The sequence below is a fragment of the Heliangelus exortis genome, chromosome 17 (assembly GCF_036169615.1).
Source record: "Heliangelus exortis chromosome 17, bHelExo1.hap1, whole genome shotgun sequence".
In the NCBI taxonomy this organism is placed as follows: Eukaryota; Metazoa; Chordata; class Aves; order Apodiformes; family Trochilidae; genus Heliangelus; species Heliangelus exortis.
Window position 1 is genome coordinate 15,761,020 of NC_092438.1, and position 16,451 is coordinate 15,777,470.

The window sequence follows — 16,451 nt, forward strand, 5'->3', positions numbered from 1 at the left end:
GAGAGCTTGTGGGGTGTTGGAAGAGAGGATGGGATTACTTGTGAGTGTTTTTTTCTCTCCAGCCTCTTTTCAATAAACAACTATTTTTAGAGCTGACACTTTCCCACCACCACACACACACACACACCACCCCCCCCTCTCTGCAGTATTAAAATTTAAATATCCTTAATATATCTGAGGGTACCGTGGTATAAATAAATAAGAGCGTAGTGGAGGGGCAGGGATTGGCTCTGCTCCCTTGGTTTAGGGGAGGATGAATTATGGAAGTGTCTCAGGAGGGGAGCAGTCAAGGCAGGGCACAGCCCGTGGGTAGGAAGGGAACACTGGGGCAGGGCCTTGTCCCCCTCCCTGGGTGCCCCCAGCTGTGCCAGCAGCTCCTCTTCTGGCTCTCCTGGAGTTGTTAAGAGCAGCTTGACCTAGAAAGGGAGACACACACCCCTCTGCTCCCACTAATTCCCCAGGTGCTGTTTCCAGCCCGTGGGAGGGTGAAGCCACCTCCAAGTCCCACCAGGGGATCTCCGGGTCCCTGACCTGGTGGGGGGGGAGCTCTGCACCTCCTTGACTCTCTTCTTCTCTGTCTCTCCTGACAGGCACCTGAACGCCGTGGAGCTGGGGGCTGCTTCCTTCTGGCTGCGGGTGGCCCTGGGGACAGCGGTGGCCGCGCTGGTGGGGGTCACACTGTACCGAGTGCTGGTCAAGAACAAATGAGAGGCAGTGTCCCCACCCCTGTCCTGGTGACACCAGCCAACCCCCCCAGCAGTGAGGGGCCCTGCCTCCAGCTGCTCCCTGCTGGGGAAATCCTCCTTTTCCCCCCCAGCCTGGCCCACAGCACCGGTGAAAATGACTCCTCAGCACCAGCAGGATGGATCTCCCAGCACCAGGTGGCTCCTGCCCAGCAAGGAGGGGGTGCACAGGCAGCTCTGCCTCACCAGCAGCTGGAGGATCACCCCCCGACTTTTATTCTGTTAATTTTTGCCTTTTTAACGTTGATTTTTTTTTTTTTTTTAGAGCTTCAACGTGTTTCAGTGTTGGGTCAGGTACATTTTCCCTGGGGGCTGTGCTGGTGCCCCCCAGTTTGGGGAGGGAGGGGGGCAACACTCCCAGAACCCTTGAGGCCTCATGGCTTTACCCCCCTGGGGCACAAATCCATCACCAGTGAGGGGCTGGGTGTTTAAACCCCTCAAACCCCCACGTTTTGGGGTCACTCCTGGATGGAGCGATGGGCAGGTTACAAAGGGGGAAAGAGTTACCCACGACCTGTCCCAGGCCCTTTTTTTCTCTGATTTCTGCACAAAACCACTCCAAGTCCTGCCTGCAGCATGCCGGGCTCTGGGGACAGCTGCCTCCTCCCCTGCCCACCAGTGTCCTGGCCACCAGCCCTCGTGGCCACCAGTATTCCCAGGGCCCCAGGGGAGCACAGCCCTTTTCAGCAGTGGCAGCACTAAGCTGCTGTCCCACTGAGCCATACGGCCCTTGTCCTCAGCAGGGCCCTGGCCAAGCCCAGGCTGTCCCCGAGTGTCAGGCTCTGGGCGTCACATCTGGTACGACTGGAAGCTCTTTCCTGTCTCCCCATCTGGATCCAGGGCAGGAGTCCCACAGTGTCCCCATGTCCCCAAGAGTGTGCCCAGCCTGCCCTAGGGTCCACGTATTCTCCTGGTGGGTCAGTGCCACCAGCTCTGGGCTTTTCAAGCACCCTCAGGGTGAGTTTCTGGTGGGGCAGCCCCGAGGGAGCTGCTTTATTCTCCCTTTTGTCTATTTAAACTGGGACGGGGTGAGAAGTCACTGGGTGGGGCCAGTCCCAGGCTGGTGGCCCTGGACAGGGAATCTGGGGTCTCAGCCTGTGCCAGAGCCACTTTGGGCTCCTGTTGCTGGCCAGTGGTTCGTGGCACTGCCAGGACCGTGTCCCCTGTGTTCCCTTGTCCCCTCTGGGTGCCCAAGCCCCCACGCAGGTGGGCTGACCCCCTCCTCCTGCCCTGGCCCTCCCCTTTTAGGAGGTTTCTTCTCAACATGACAATAAAATTTTTTCACACCTTTGCCTTCCCTACAGTGTCCTGCATCTGAGGGGGGGTGGCGGGGGACAGCTGGGGCTGTGAGGGCCACCCTTGGGGACAATTATGGGGATTTTAGGGCAGGAGGTGGAAGCCTGGTGCTATGGGTAACTCTGGATGGGGCTCCCCACTCCTTGAGGGTACAGATGTACCTCCCGGCCTGTGTCACCTCCCCTGTCTGCCCCTCTCTCCCCCTAGCAGCTTGTCCCTCGGCTGTCCCTGTCTCCACGGGATGGGGGCACAGCTGAGGGGAGGCTTCTCCCACCACCTCTCTGGGAACAGGGTGGGAGAAGGAGACCCTACAGCAAACCAGGACACCCTGGTGTTGGGGGAACATGACCAGGACTGTGATTCCAGGTGCATGGTACCACATGGTGCTCCCTGGTGAGTCCAAACCAGGCCAGCTCCTCCCAGCCCACATGCCACCATCCCAGTGCCACCATTCCACTGCCACAGCGGGGCTGTGTGCCCAGTGCTGCCCTGGCACTTACTGGGGTGGGACTGGGGGAGCAGGGATGGTGCTGGGGCTGGGTCCTGGGGACATGCCAGGGGGTCCGGGTGCCTCTTGGCACCTGATATCGAGGGTGGCAGTTTGGGGTGCCCAGTGCTGGCTGTCCCGTGTGTCCCACGTGTGCAGGGTGTCAGCATCAGAGGCACCGTGGGAACTGTGCTGGGGGGAGCAGTGGGGGGCATGCGTGGACACACCCCGGGCTGGGGGGGCTGGGGAGGGGGGACAGGTGTCTGCGCTGGGTCCACAGGTAACTAGTGCTGGTGCCATACTGGGATGCTGGTACCTGACTGGGATGTTGGTGCCATACTGGGAGGCAGGCATCATAGCTGAAGATATGGGTACCCATACTGGGATGCAGGCACCAGTACTGGGATGCAGACATTATACTGGGATACAGGCACCGCTACTGGGATGTAGGCACTACACTGGGATCCAGGCACCACTACCGCGCGGCAGGTACCAGTACGGGGATGCAGGCACTAGTACCGGGCTGCTGGTGCCGGTATCGTGATGCTAATTCCCATACCAGGCTGCAGGCACCATTCCTGTTCCGCCTCCCTCCCGGTGCGGTCTCTGGGGGCTCGGGGCGGGGCGGGTGCCGATTCCCAGCTGGGAAGGGCTGGGGGGGGATTGTTGGGGAGGGGAGGGGGGGTGCGCTGCGCCGTGCGCTGCGGCGGGGGCGGCTCCGCTCGGCTCCGCTCCCGCCCCCGCCGCCGCCGCCGCCGCCGCCGCCGCCCCGCTGCCACCGGCGGCTCCCGGCGCCGCCGCTCCGCCGCTGCCTCCCGGGCCCGCCGCAACGCGGGGCTGGCGGGGAGAGCCGCACCCCCCAACCCCCCCGCTGCCCGCGCCGCTCCCCTGCCCGGCTCGCCGGCCCCGGGCGCGGGGGAGCGGCGGAGTCCGCAGCCCGCCGGGTGCATGGACAGGAGCTCCCTGCTCCAGCTCATCCAGGAGCAGGTGAGAGCGGGGCGGGGGGCACCGGGAGGAGGGGTGGGGGGCACTCGGAGGGATGCGGGCAGGCAGCGGGGCAGGGCTGCACCCCGGTCTGGCAGGGACCGAGCAACCCTCAGGGCGGACACCGCGGCCGCTGCTCCCCCCGCCCCGCGCTGAGCACCTCCCGATGTCACCCCGCACACCCCTCAACCCCTGGGGGGACCCGGGCCCCTCCTTGCGCCGCTGAGACCGCGCAACTCATCTCACTTGTGGTCTCCTCCTCCCCTGCCTTCTCCCCCCCCCGCGGTCTCATTCCCGCCGGGTCCACCCTCAAGGACGAAGGGTGCTGGGCAGCCCTGACCCCCGCAGGATGGGGCCCCGGGGCTGCCGTGGAGCTGGACCAGCCCGAGGGGGGGGGTGGGGGCGGGGGCTGCCTCCAGCCCCGTGACCCGTTTGCAGGCTCAGCCCGCCCAGCACCAGCGCTTCTGTGTGGGGCTGAGCTCGGCGGCAGGACCAACCCCCCCCTCCCCGTGTCTCGGCACCCACCCCCCCCCGCTTCACCCCAGCCCTCAGCCCCCTCCATTGCCCAGCCCCTGGCCCCCTCGCCCCTCCGCCCCCCCCACCCCGCCAAGTCGAGCCAGGGGCTGTTTCCCGGGTCTGGGGAGGGAATTTATTTGGGGTCGGGAATCTCAGCGCCCACCGCAGAGCCTCCCCGAAAGGCTTCATGACCTTGGCCGAATCCCCCCCGCGCCCCCCTTCCCCCTCGCCCGGGAGCTGCCGTGTTGTCCCCCGTGTCACCCTGCCATCGCGTGCTCCTGAGCCTACTGGGGACAAGCAGCATCTTCCCCGGGGGGAGCAGGATTGGGAGAGGCTGGAGGGGCCTGGGGGATCTCGGGGGGGGGCCGGGCTGGGGGGGAGATGCCCCCCCCCAAAGCAGAGAGGGGTTTCTGGGCACCAATGATCTGGGTGTGAGCCAGAGCGTGGGGACAATGATGTGTGACAGGCCCTGGCGTGGCACGTGCACGTGTGTGGCTTGTGCGGTGCAGGGGATGGGTGGCACTGGGGGGCTCTGGTACCCCTAAGGATGGGGCTGCTCCGGAGGGCTGGAGGCTGCTGGCAGCACCCCACAAACCACCCACCACCCCCTGCACCCCACATCATACACCCCACATCTTGCACCCTGCACCTCACAACCCACACTCCATAGCCTCCACCCTGCACCCCACATTCTGCATCCCATATTATGCACCCTATAACCCTCACTCACCACCCTGCACCCCACACATTGCACAGCACTCACCCTGCACCGTGCACTCCCCACACCGCACCCTGCACCCCATACCCCACAAACTGCACCCTACACCCTGTCCCCCCCTCAGTCAGGGTCTCCAGGCTGCTGGCCCCTCCTTGGGAGAGCAGCTCTGGCCCTGGAGGGCTGAGGTGCAGGCTTGGGGTGGGGACAATCCCCTGCCCCCCGTGGTCCCCCCAGCCTGTCCCATGAGGGTGTTCTTCTGCACCTGGTACCCAGGAGCTCACCAGCGCTGTTTGCAGGCTCACTCTGTAAAGGTGGGGGTCTGACCCCCTCTGGGGGGGCTGCAGCCATGCTCCAGCCAGCCAAGCCCTTGCTCCGTCTCCATTGTCCTTGTGCCACCCCAGCACCCTCGTCCCTGCGAGCAGGACCATGGCGGATACCCTGTGGGGCTGGGTGTCCCTTGGTGTGAGGTGTCCCATGGTACTGAGTTTCCCATGGTTCTGGTTGCCCCATGGTGCTGGTAGCCCCATGGTTCTGGTTGCCCCGTGGTGCTGGTTGGCCTATGGTGGGGGGTACCTGGAGGTCTCAGGGTGCCCCGTGGTTGCTGGCAGCCTTGGGGATGGTGCAGAGTGCCCTGGCACAGGGTTCCCAGCAGTGAGAAGGAGGAGGAGGCGTCTGGTGCCAGGGCCACATGTGTGTTTTCCTTGGTTGTTTCCAGGCTGGCAGTGAGGAGGGACTGAGCAGGGCAGAATGAGTTGGCTGTACCATGGGGTGGGAGGTGGGGGCAAACAGGCACCCATGGAGCATGGGGCTCTCCACACCATGGCATGGGGTACAAGGTGGTGGCCTGGAGTGACACCTGGTGCCACCAGGCTTGAGAACAGGGTGAGGAGCACCAGGTGGTCTCCCCATGGCCGCAACCCCCCGGGTGCCCTGTGCCCCACAGCTTGACCCTGAGAACACGGGCTTCATCGAGGTGGAGACCTTTGCCAGCCTGGTGCACAGCCATGAGCTGCCCCTGGACCCCGCCAAGCTGGACATGCTGGTGGCCCTGGCACAGGGCAATGACGAGGGGCAGGTCTGCTACCAAGAGCTGGTGGACCTGGTCAGTGCTGGGAGGACATGGGGATGGGGTGGGCACTGTGCCCTGGGAGTGGAGGGTGTGCTTCTTTGGCATGGGGTGGTGGCACAGCCTTGTCCAGGTGGTCCCATCAGGGTGGTGACAATGGGCAGGGAATTGTGGTGATGGGCATGGGGTGGTGGCAGTGGCCGGGGGGTGGGGACAATGAGCAGAGGATTGTGGTGGTGGCAGCAGGCAGTAGGAGATGGCAGTTGTTGATGGGATAGTGACAGTGGTCAAGGTGTGTTGACAGTGGGCGAGGGGGTAGTAACAATGAGCAGGGGGATGTGGCAGTGGGCTGGGGGCAGTGGTGATGGTCAGGGAGTGGTGGCAGTGGGCAGCAGGTGGGGACACTGGGCCAGGGGGTGGTGGCAGTGGCAGGGGGTGTCCCTGCGGGCATGGTCTGTCTCCCCAGATCAGCAGCAAGCGCTCGAGCAGCTTCAAGCGTGCCATCGCCAATGGGCAGCGTGCCCTGCCCAGAGATGTCCTGCTGGACCAGACTGGGCTCGGCTTCTACAAACGCTTCGTCCGCTACGTGGCCTACGAGATCCTGCCCTGCGAGATGGACCGGCGTTGGTACTTCTACCAGCACCGAGCCTGCCCACCCCCCGTCTTCATGGCGGCCGTCACCCTCACCCAGGTGTGGGGCTGGCACCAGGGCTGAGCCCGGCTGAAGGGACCCAGCACCCAAGGGGGGCTCAGACCCAGGGTGGAGGGGACAGGTGACCCCTATTGAGATGTTCCTGGTGGCTATGGGGGGCTCACTTGGGGTGGAGAAGTGATCCCAGTTGGGATGTCCTGGTGGCCATGAGGGGCGGTCAGACCCAGGGTGGAGGGGACAGGTGACTCCAGGTGTGATGTCCCACTGCCCATGGGGAACTCAGTCCAGGGACTGAGGGGACAGATGACCATGGTTGTGATGTCCTGGTGGCCATGGGGGGCTCAGACTGGGATGGTGGGAACAGGTGACCTTGACTGTGATGTTCTGGTGCCTATATGGGGGGGGGCTCAGACCTGGGGGGGAGGGGCCAGGTGACCTCATTTCTGATGTCCTGGTGCCCATGCTGGGGGGGGGAGGGGCACATCCTCTGGGCAGAAGAGGGGTGGGTGACTGTAGTTTTGATGTGCTGGTGGCCATAGAGGTTTTCAGACTTGGAGCAGGGGAGCTGGATGACCCCATCTGTGATGTCCCAATGCCCATATGGGGTTGGGGGCTCGGCGCCAGGATGAAGGTGTGGGTGTTCCCAAATCCCACTCCCCAGCTCTGGGGTGCTGACAAGGGTGGGGTTGGGTGCAGATCATCGTGTTCCTCTGCTACGGGGCACGGCTGAACAAGTGGGTGCTGCAGACCTACCACCCCGAGTACATGAAGAGCCCCCTGGTCTACCACCCTGGGCACCGGGCACGTGCTTGGCGTTTCCTCACCTATATGTTCATGCACGTGGGGTAGGTCCTCGGGTTGGGGCGGGTGGGTTGAGGAGGTATGGGGAACACCCACTGGGTGTGCTGAGCCCAACAAAGTGTCCCCTGCTCCCAACAAAGTGTCCCCTGCTGTCCCCTGGGCAGGCTGGAGCAGTTGGGGTTCAATGCCCTCCTACAGCTGATGATCGGGGTGCCCCTGGAGATGGTGCACGGCATTCTGCGCATCAGCTTCCTCTACCTGGCCGGAGTCCTGGCAGGTGGGGGAGGGTCCGGGGGGAGGAGATAATGTGTATGTGTGTGGGGGGGGTGTTGGAGGTGCCCATTAGTCCCTGTTACCAGCCCTGGGGACATTCCCCCCAAACTTGGTGGCAACATGGGATTTGGTTTTCCACCACCAGCACTCGCCTTGGGGTGGGGCGGGGCAATGCAGCCTGGAATTAATTAGTGTGGACAGTAATTCATTAATGCTGAGGAGGGGGGAGGTATGAGACCCACGCTGAGAGCTGCCCCTGCCCGCAGGCTCCCTCACTGTCTCCATCACTGATATGCGAGCCCCCCTGGTGGGGGGGTCCGGAGGGGTCTATGCCCTCTGCTCTGCACACCTTGCCAACGTCGTCATGGTCAGCGGGGGGGTGACACGGGGGGTGACATTGGGGGGACACGGCAGATGAGGAGGGTGGGCAGTGCGGGGTGACATGGGGGGTGGGTGGCACTGTGGGGTGGTGTCGGGGGGTGCCAGCAGGGTGTGACATTGGGAGGGACACTGTGGGGTGGCATTGCAGGGGTATGGTGTGACATTGAGGGGGCAATGCTGTGGGGTGACACTGGGGTTATAGGGTGACATTGGGGGGGGGGGTATGGTGTGACACTGGGGGTGATGCTGTGGGATGGCACTGGCTGGGCACCATCATGAGGTGGCTGGGGAGCCCCATGGGGTGGCATGATGGGGTGGTAGTGGTGGTGTCAGGAATGGGACCCTGTGGGGGGGGCTCTATGGGGACAGAGCCCATTGTCCCTCTGTCCCTCTGTCCATCCAGAACTGGGCCGGCATGCGCTGTCCCTACAAGCTGCTGCGAATGGTGCTGGCGCTGGTGTGCAGTGAGTAAACCCTCCCCAGAGCCCCCCAGAGCGGCTGAGTTAGAGGGGGGAGAGGGGTGTGTGTCTTGATTCTCCCCCCACCCCTTTTTTTCCCCTGGCAGTGAGCTCAGAGGTGGGCCGAGCCGTTTGGCTCCGTTTCTCTCCCCCTTTGCCCGCTTCAGGCCCCCAGCCCAGCTTCATGGCCCACCTGGCGGGGGCCATCGTGGGGGTCAGCATGGGGCTGACCATCCTGCGCAGCTACGAGGAGAGCCTGCGGCAGCAGTGCGGGTGGTGGCTGCTGCTCCTCTCCTACGGCACCTTCCTCCTCTTCGCCGTCTTCTGGAACATCTTCGCCTACGACCTGCTGGGGGCACAGATCCCACCCCCACCGTAATTTTTGGATGTTGTTACCCCCGACCCCCTCTATCCCTTTCAATATATATATATTTTTTGTGTGTTTTTCCTATCGGGAAAGGGGGAAGGGGATGGCTCTGCGCGCGACATGGGGACAGGCCACCCTCCCATCCCTGACCCCTCGGTGCTAGAGAGCGCGTTGAGCACTCCTCCCAAAATGTACACCCCACCCCAAAGGATGCTTTAGCCCTGCTCCGCCCCCCCAGGGACCCTCATCGCCTGCTCGCTCCCATACCGCCCCTTCCAGGCGGGTGTTCAATGTCCCTCCCCCCCCCCCCTCCGCGACCCCCACCCACTCCTGTGAGGGCGGAATGCCATTATCTGCCTGGGACCTCCACCCCCTCCTCTACCGTACCCCCCTTTTTGGGGTGGGGGATCAGATATCCCCCTTGGGAGCCCACACCTCTCTCATACCCCCTTTTCAGGGCAGGACATCCAATATCCCCTTGGGACCTCGACTCCCACTTGTCATCTGTAATACCATTTTGGAGTGGGGGTCCAATGTTCCCCCCTTGGGACTCTCATCCTCCATTTGTTCCTATATCCCCTTTTCTGGGTGTGGGGGGGGGTCTCACTATACCCCTGGGACACTCAGCCCCCACACACATCCTCACTCCTATAGCCCCTTCTCGAGGGAGGGGTCCAAAGTCCTGACCCCCCCCAGGACGCCCATCCTCTGCTTGCTCCTGTACCCCCTCTTTATGGGGTCCCCGTGTGTCGGGCCACCAGATTGCCCCCACACCTTCACCCCCTAGCCCCCCAGCCCCGCATTTTCTCCTGCAGGACTGGTGCCAAAAGAGGAGCGATTTATTTTTCTATGCCAAACTAAAATAATAATAATATTAATAATTATTATATATATATATAAGTAAACAAGAGGAAAAGATTTAAGAAACATTTAAAAAAAATCACAACTCTGGGGTGAACCAGCTGAGACCGGCACAACTCGTGTCAGCAGTGTCGTACCCCCCCCCTCCCCCGCTCCCCTTGTCCCCCGCTTTGCTGCCAGATGCCTTTCCCGTAGCAGGGGGGCTCACCCCGGGATGGGGGCACCAATAGGGGGGGCCCACTCCGACAACTCCCCCTCCCCATCCTTGACCTTTTTGGAGTATAAATAAATATTTTGCACACTGCGGGGTGGGTTTGTTTCTCTTGGGGGAGGGAGCTATGGGGATTTTAGGGGTGCCCCCATCGCTGCTGATTCAATGGAGGTGGGGGCTGGCCTTAAGTGAGGGAGGGGAAGGGAGGAGTAAGGGGGTGTCTGCAGCACGGGCTGGGCACTGAACTACTCCCCCCCTTCAAATTCCACCACCTCTGGCCCTACAACCCCCAAATAACCCCCACACTCCCCAATTCACCCACCTCCCTTTTACCCCCCACGTATGTCTCCCCTTTTACCCCATCCGAGTTACTCTCCCAACCAAATCCTCCACCCCCTGCACCCCCATCCCGCCCTCCCCCGCACCCCAACATCCCCCCACCCAAACCCCCCATTCAGGCCTCCTCTGGACCCCCCCCGCATAGCCCCCTCCGCAACCCACCCACCCATCGCCTCACAGGCCACGCCCCCTGCCGCAGAGACCACGCCCCCAGCACACCAACCCCGCCCCTCCGCTCCCAAACCACGCCCCGTTCTCCATAGATCACCCCTCAACTGTTCTCCCCGCCCCTCCAGTTATAGCCCCGCCTCCCACTATAGGTCCCCGCCCCCTTCCCCGCCCCTCCAACCACAGCCCCGCCTCTCTACCCAAGCCCCGCCCTTCTGTCCCGTTCCGGCCCCGCCCCCGGAAGCGGCGGTCGCGGTGTCGCAGTGCGCGGCCGGAGCCATCGGAGCCGCCGGCCCCAACGGGCCGGGCCGGGCCGGGCCGGGTTGTGCCATGAAGGGGAAAGAAGAACGAGAAGGGGGAGGGGGGGGACCTGGGGCAACCGGGCCGGGCATAGCGGGGGGTGGTAGCCCCGAGAAGAGCCATAGCGCGCAGGAGCACAAGGAGCAAGGGAACCGGCTCTTCGGCGGCCGCAAGTACCCCGAGGCCGCCGCCTGCTACGGCCGCGCTATCGTGAGTCCAGCGGAACCCCCACCCCGGGCTGGGAGCGGACGGGGCAGGGCCCCGGGGACGGGACCCCGTAGGCTCGGACACCACCCCCCACCCCCGGGCCTGCACGCCCTCCTCTGCGCCTGGCCGGGACACCCCCGGGGACGGGACAGCTCCTCCCCGGGATGGACACCCCCTGGCCTAGGTGGGACGTGGAGGGGGTGGAACCCCCGTGTCCTGGGCTGGTTCCTGCTGGGACAGGACCCCCAGGGATGGCACCCTTCTGGCCTGTGAGGGGACCCACAGAACGTGACCCCCGGAATAAGATACCCCCCTCTGGGCCTGGCCTTGACACCCCCGAGCTGGGACCCCCATGGCTTGCATCTCCCTCGAGGGCCTGGACCCGCTTTGGCCTTGACCACGACCCCATGCCTGGGCACCCCACCCTCAGCCAGGCCCCAAGCTGCCCCCCTCCTGCATTCACAGCCTTCCCCCCCCCCAAAGTGTCCCCAGCCTGGGTTTGTGACCCCCTTGTACCCAAGGCTGTGCAGGACAAAGGGCCCATGGTGGTGGGGAGGTCACACAGGCTGCCCCATAGCGCCAGCTTGTCCCTTCCTCCACCCAGGAGAGTAGAAGGACTCGGGGTACTCTCACCCAAGGTGACAGCTCACTCTCACCCAGCTGTCACCCCGCTGTCCCCTGTGGATGGCTGTAACCCTGGGGTCTGGCCTTGCAGAACCGCAACCCCTTGGTGGCTGTCTACTACACCAACCGTGCCCTCTGCTACCTGAAGATGCAGCAGCACGACAAGGCCCTGGCTGACTGCAAGCGGGCCCTGGAGCTGGATGGGCAGTCTGTCAAGGCCCACTTCTTCCTGGGCCAGTGCCAGATGGAGATGGAGAACTATGACGAGGCCATCGCCAACCTGCAGCGAGGTCAGCGGGGACCCCTCCTTCCCTCCCCACCCCAAAACCCTCCCCAAAAGCAACCCCAGGGATGAGGAAAAGGAGCGGGGGTGCTGGCAGCTCTTGAACTGCCCCTTCCCTCCCCCTCAGCCTACAACCTGGCCAAGGAGCAGCGTCTGAACTTTGGGGACGACATCCCCAGCGCCCTGCGCATCGCCAAGAAGAAGCGCTGGAACAGCATCGAGGAGAAACGGATCAACCAGGAGAATGAGCTGCACTCCTACCTGACCAGGCTGATCATGGCCGAGAAGGAGAGGTGGTGGCACGGGGCGGGGGCACCCATCAAGGCTTTTTGTTTTGGTTTGGTTTTTTTCTAAGTGCCACCAAGCTGTGGCAGCTCTGCCTGGTGCCGGCAGAGCCCTGCAGGGAGGGCAGCTGGGAAGGGAGAGGCAGTGTCCCTCTGTCCCCTCATCATCTCCCTGCTCTCTCCTAGGGAGCTGGCCGAGTGCCGGAAGGCTCAGCAGGAGGAAAACACGGACGAGAGCCGGAGCAGAGTTCAGTTGGCCACCATTGAGGCCAAACATGTGAGTCAAGGGGCTGGGATGTGAGCCAGGCCTTCCTCACCCCATCCTCCTCCTCCTTCCCTGCTGCAGCTGTGCAGGAGAAAGGCAGGAGTCACACAGTTTCTCCTCAGCCCTTCTTTTATGGCCTGAACTGCTCTTGCAGGGCTTTTGTGTGTGTGTCCCCCACACTGTGACAGCCACACCTGCTCTGTTGCCTCCTGTCCTGGCCCAGTTGTGGCAACACCCACTTCTGCTCTGTACCTGCACCAGGGGGGTGGGTGCTGGGCTGGCAGAGGGGCCCGATCCTGGGATAAAGTAGCCCTGGGAAGGCAGGTTGGTTTTAAGCTGCATCACTCCTGCCCCACAGACACCAGCAGGGGCTGTGACAGCCACCAAGGGCCTGCCCTCTTGTCTCTGCCAGCTTCTGATCTCTCCTTGGGCACACATAGCCCCCTCCCCCTGGATCCCCTCCCCCTCACAGCCTTTTCTTTCAGGACAAGTACCTGGCAGACATGGACGAGCTCTTCTCTCAAGTGGATGAGAAGAGGAAGGTGAGTTGCTCCCATCTGGAGCTGTTCCTGGCTGCCACCTCCGCCATCTTCCCCGTGTCTCCTCTCTGAGTCACTGCAACCTCCTCCCCTTTTGTGTTTTGTTTTTTGTTTGTTTGTTTGTTGGGGGTTTTTTGGGTTTTGGTTTTTTTTTTTTTTTTGGTTGTTGCTGGGCTTCTTTCCCACCCCCTCCTGACCCCGATCCCCTTTTCTTGAGCCAGAAACGGGACATCCCTGACTACCTGTGTGGCAAGATCAGTTTTGAGCTGATGCGGGAGCCCTGCATCACACCCAGTGGCATCACCTACGACAGGAAGGACATCGAGGAGCATCTCCAGGTACATGGGGCAGCGGGGGCCCCCCAGGACCCTGCCACAAGGCCTCTGTCCCCCTCCTGCCGGGGCCTACAGGCAGCCGCCTGCTCAGCTTAGGAGCTCATAGCTTCCTTGGCTTTGGTCCCAGGTACCTGCGTGGGCAGATCCCTGGGGAAGTGCTGGGGCAGGCAGGAGGGCAGTGGGTGCTGCCTGAGGTGGGGAGGGCTGTTGGCAGGGGGGTTGTGCCTTCACCCTGCACCTTCAGAGGTGGGGCTTGATCCCCTGCTGCCCCACTCCCTGGCAGCAGGTGTGTGGCTGCCTGGCTGCTGCTGCTGGACACAGGGGTGCCCCGGGGCAGAGGGCAGGCAGGTGGAGCAACCGGTTGGTCACCCTCTCCTCCCCCTGCAGCGTGTGGGACATTTCGATCCGGTGACGAGGAGTCCCCTGACCCAGGACCAGCTCATCCCCAACCTGGCCATGAAGGAGGTGATCGACGCCTTCATCTCAGAGAACGGTTGGGTGGAGGATTACTGAGGGGCAGCCCTGGCTGTGGTGGCAGGGAGGGCTCTGGCCAGGCTGGCACCATGCCTTACTTGCTCTACGGCTGCTCCTGCTCTTCTCCAGCTGCCTGCAGACCCCACGCTGGGCCAGGGCACAGCCCCATCTCCCCCTCTTCCTGAGGAACCGTGGCAGCTGGGTGGGCACCAAGGCTCCCCCAGGGGCGTCCCCCTCTTCACTGGTCTTGGCCACTGCAGCACTTGGAGGAGGATCTCCAAGAGCCCAGGAGGTCTCACCAACATCATCATCCAGAGAGTGGGGTTCCCCTCAGCTGTGGCAGCTGAACAAGCCCCAAAAAAATCACATCCTGCTCCAGGGATGTGCTGCCAGGAGCTTTGCCAGGATGAGTGCTGTGTACAGTGATGTTTCCTCTTCCTCCTCTCTCCTGGCTGGGTGGTGGCCTCCTCCTCTCTCCAGTAAATAGCCACTTGCCCAGGGTGGGAGACCCACCTTCTGACACCGACTCACCCTTTGGCTTGCCCTGGGGAACTGTTGTCCCTCTCCCCACCTTGCAAGTGGGTGGCTCATGCAGCCTCTCACTCACCAGGCCCATGAACAACCCTCCCAGGTGAAAAGCTCTTCTTCCTTCTCGTGAAATCCCTTGGGGAAAAAAAAAAGAAAGAAAAAAAAAAAAAAAAAAGACAGACCCAACAAATCCATGGTTGACAGGCTCCAGCCTTGCATTGGCCAACAGCCCCCCCTGGCTTCTGAGCACCCTCCAGAAGTTTGCCAATGTCCATTAACAACAACAAAAATATATGTAAAATAAATATTAAAAAAAAATTAGCAATAAACATGGAAAAACAAAATAAAAAATAAAAGTTGGCATGGTTTGGGGTGGTGACCTCTGCAGTGCCAGCTGTGGAGGAACATGTTTGCCTGTGCCACCACCCCCCATCCTGCCTGCATTCCCATTGAGGGGGGGATGTAATGACACAGGAGGGGTTCCACAGGACAACTTTAATCCAAAAGGGAGGGGAAAGCCCAGTAAAACCCAGCAGGGCTTCAGGCACTTGGTCCCAACACTAGTTGCTGAGTGGGTGGATGCTGGTGCTGCCACCCCAGGACGCTGGTGACATGTCCTCGGTGACATGTCCTCATCCCTCCAGGCTCTACCCCAGGAAGGTGGAGATGAAGACGCTGGTGTCCAGGTTGAGGGTGGCGTGCCACCAGCGGTCCGGGAAGTAGAGGACCTGCCAAGAATGACCCGGGGAGGAGGGCAAGGGGGGGAGGTCCCATGGGCTCTACCCCGCAGTCCTGGGGGGTGTGTCCCCAACAGGCAGGGTGCCAGGGGGGGCAGACCGACCTCTCCGGGGCGGAGGGTGCACTCGAGCGGGCGCTGGGCCCGGGGCAGTGTGGGGTAGGTGTGGTGGAGCCAGGCCAGGGTGGTCTCGTTTGGGTGGAAGCGAGGGGTGTGATCCGGTGGGTAGAGAAACCAGCGCTGGAATACACGAAGAGGGGGGGCCTCAGCCCTGGGGGGGGGGTTTCCCCAGCCCACCACCATGGTCAGGGGATGCCCCTTGGGGGGTTTCTTTTAACCCACCCCACCAGCCTCAAGTCTCACCTTCCTGCCAAAGATCACCTCCGAGTAACCAGGGCCGTGCCAGTGGAAGGGAACACCAGAGCCAGAGCCTATGGCAGGAAGAGGAGAAGAATCAGTGCTGTGGAGACCCCACCCTGCCCCCCTCCTCCAGCACCTACCTGCAATCCCGAAGCTGTAGGCAGGGCTGGTGCCTGGGATTCGGAATGGGGGGGCCACATACTGCTGGAAGAGGGAGCCCCACTCGGTGAAGTTGTTGTCCCCGAAGAAGTAGAGTGTGTCTGGGGTGGGGGGGAAAGGGGAGGATGAGGATGGTGACGAGGTGGGGGAAAGGGGACATCCACGGAGAGCAGGACAGGGCAACCCACCACTGCCCAGCTGGGCCAGGTCCTGCGGCTTCAGCAGCTGCTCCACGTACTCCTGGAAGGGCACATCCACTGTGGGGAGGGCGGGAGATGGGGGGATTACGCCAGGACCCCCGAGCAGGGCACAGCTTGGGGGTGGGGGTGTCACGCCAGGACCCCTCGAGCACGGCTCTGGGAGCCATTCCAGGACACCCCGAGGGGGCTGGGGGTCCCCTCCCTCACCTTTGCGGTAGGAATAGGTGTTGGCGGTGCTGAGCCGCACCGGGCGGTCCCCGAAGGCCACCAGCAGTTTGTCCCGGGTGCAGAGGGCACGGAAAGCCTTGGGATATACACACACACACGGGGTCGGGATGGATCTCGGGGTCTCCCTCCCCCCTGTCACTCCCCTCCGGCACTCACCGAGTTGTCAGTCACCCCGCGCAGGATCACCGGCCGGGAGTAGGCGAACCTGGAAGAGAGAAAGCACGGTACCGGGGGCCGACCCCACCCAGCCCCACGGCCCGTCCTCACCAACCCGCCCCGGGCACCACCGCTCGTACCGCTGCAAGAAGAGGGAGTAGGTGAGGGAGGCGTCCGCCCGCTCCACCGTGCACCGCTCCTCCTCCGGCACCGCGCCCGCCAGCCTGCAACGGGAGGCTCCGCTCGGCACCGCCACCGAATCCACCACCACCGGCCCCGTCCGGCTCCCGCACTCACCAGCCACCGCCGGGCGGGTGGGCGCAGCCCGCGGTCCGAACCCAGGCCAGCGGCAGCAACAGCCGGAGGAGCCGCGGGGCCGCCATGGGGGAGCGGGATCGCCGCCGGACTACGAGTCCCGGCAGCCTGCGCGGCACGCGTGACGGCGTACGCTG

At 63.1% G+C, this 16,451-nt stretch overlaps 4 protein-coding genes across 13 annotated transcripts in view; 3 read left to right on the plus strand and 1 right to left on the minus strand.

Moving 5' to 3' along the window:
• LOC139804163 (mitochondrial Rho GTPase 2) overlaps nucleotides 1-2,034 on the plus strand; it is a 43,975-nt gene extending 41,941 nt beyond the window's left edge. For all 8 annotated transcript variants that reach the window (XM_071761081.1, XM_071761073.1, XM_071761075.1 and 5 more), the window contains one exon: nucleotides 591-2,034. In XM_071761081.1, the coding sequence (XP_071617182.1) occupies nucleotides 591-708 (118 nt within the window). In that variant the 3' untranslated portion in view covers nucleotides 709-2,034. The remainder of the gene's footprint in view (nucleotides 1-590) is intronic.
• A 1,260-nt stretch (nucleotides 2,035-3,294) lies between these two features.
• Nucleotides 3,295-9,907, plus strand: RHBDL1 (rhomboid like 1). Its single transcript, XM_071760952.1, has 8 exons — nucleotides 3,295-3,513; nucleotides 5,688-5,846; nucleotides 6,277-6,501; nucleotides 7,159-7,307; nucleotides 7,428-7,540; nucleotides 7,803-7,903; nucleotides 8,321-8,381; nucleotides 8,483-9,907. Exons 1-8 carry the CDS (start codon nucleotides 3,475-3,477, stop codon nucleotides 8,752-8,754), a joined length of 1,119 nt encoding a protein of 372 aa, XP_071617053.1. The 5' UTR covers nucleotides 3,295-3,474; the 3' UTR covers nucleotides 8,755-9,907.
• Nucleotides 9,908-10,545: 638 nt separating this feature from the next.
• On the plus strand, nucleotides 10,546-14,516 carry STUB1 (STIP1 homology and U-box containing protein 1). The gene is made up of 7 exons (XM_071760342.1): nucleotides 10,546-10,831; nucleotides 11,544-11,742; nucleotides 11,863-12,028; nucleotides 12,206-12,296; nucleotides 12,770-12,826; nucleotides 13,045-13,161; nucleotides 13,546-14,516. The coding sequence occupies exons 1-7, from the start codon at nucleotides 10,652-10,654 to the stop codon at nucleotides 13,669-13,671; spliced, it is 936 nt and encodes a 311-aa protein (XP_071616443.1). The 5' UTR covers nucleotides 10,546-10,651; the 3' UTR covers nucleotides 13,672-14,516.
• Nucleotides 14,517-14,640: 124 nt separating this feature from the next.
• JMJD8 (jumonji domain containing 8) lies at nucleotides 14,641-16,438 on the minus strand. 3 transcript variants are annotated; one of them, XM_071760344.1, is made up of 9 exons: nucleotides 16,297-16,438; nucleotides 16,140-16,223; nucleotides 16,000-16,048; nucleotides 15,823-15,919; nucleotides 15,604-15,672; nucleotides 15,397-15,516; nucleotides 15,260-15,327; nucleotides 15,002-15,136; nucleotides 14,641-14,888 (listed from the first exon to the last, which is right to left on the minus strand). In XM_071760344.1, exons 1-9 carry the CDS (start codon nucleotides 16,380-16,382, stop codon nucleotides 14,808-14,810), a joined length of 789 nt encoding a protein of 262 aa, XP_071616445.1. In that variant the 5' UTR covers nucleotides 16,383-16,438; the 3' UTR covers nucleotides 14,641-14,807. The 3 variants fall into 3 exon arrangements, with proteins under 3 accessions (XP_071616445.1, XP_071616447.1, XP_071616446.1); XM_071760346.1 differs by lacking the exon at nucleotides 15,823-15,919 and having other exon boundaries at nucleotides 15,604-15,655; XM_071760345.1 differs by lacking the exon at nucleotides 16,140-16,223 and having other exon boundaries at nucleotides 16,297-16,419.
• Nucleotides 16,439-16,451: the final 13 nt, after the last annotated feature.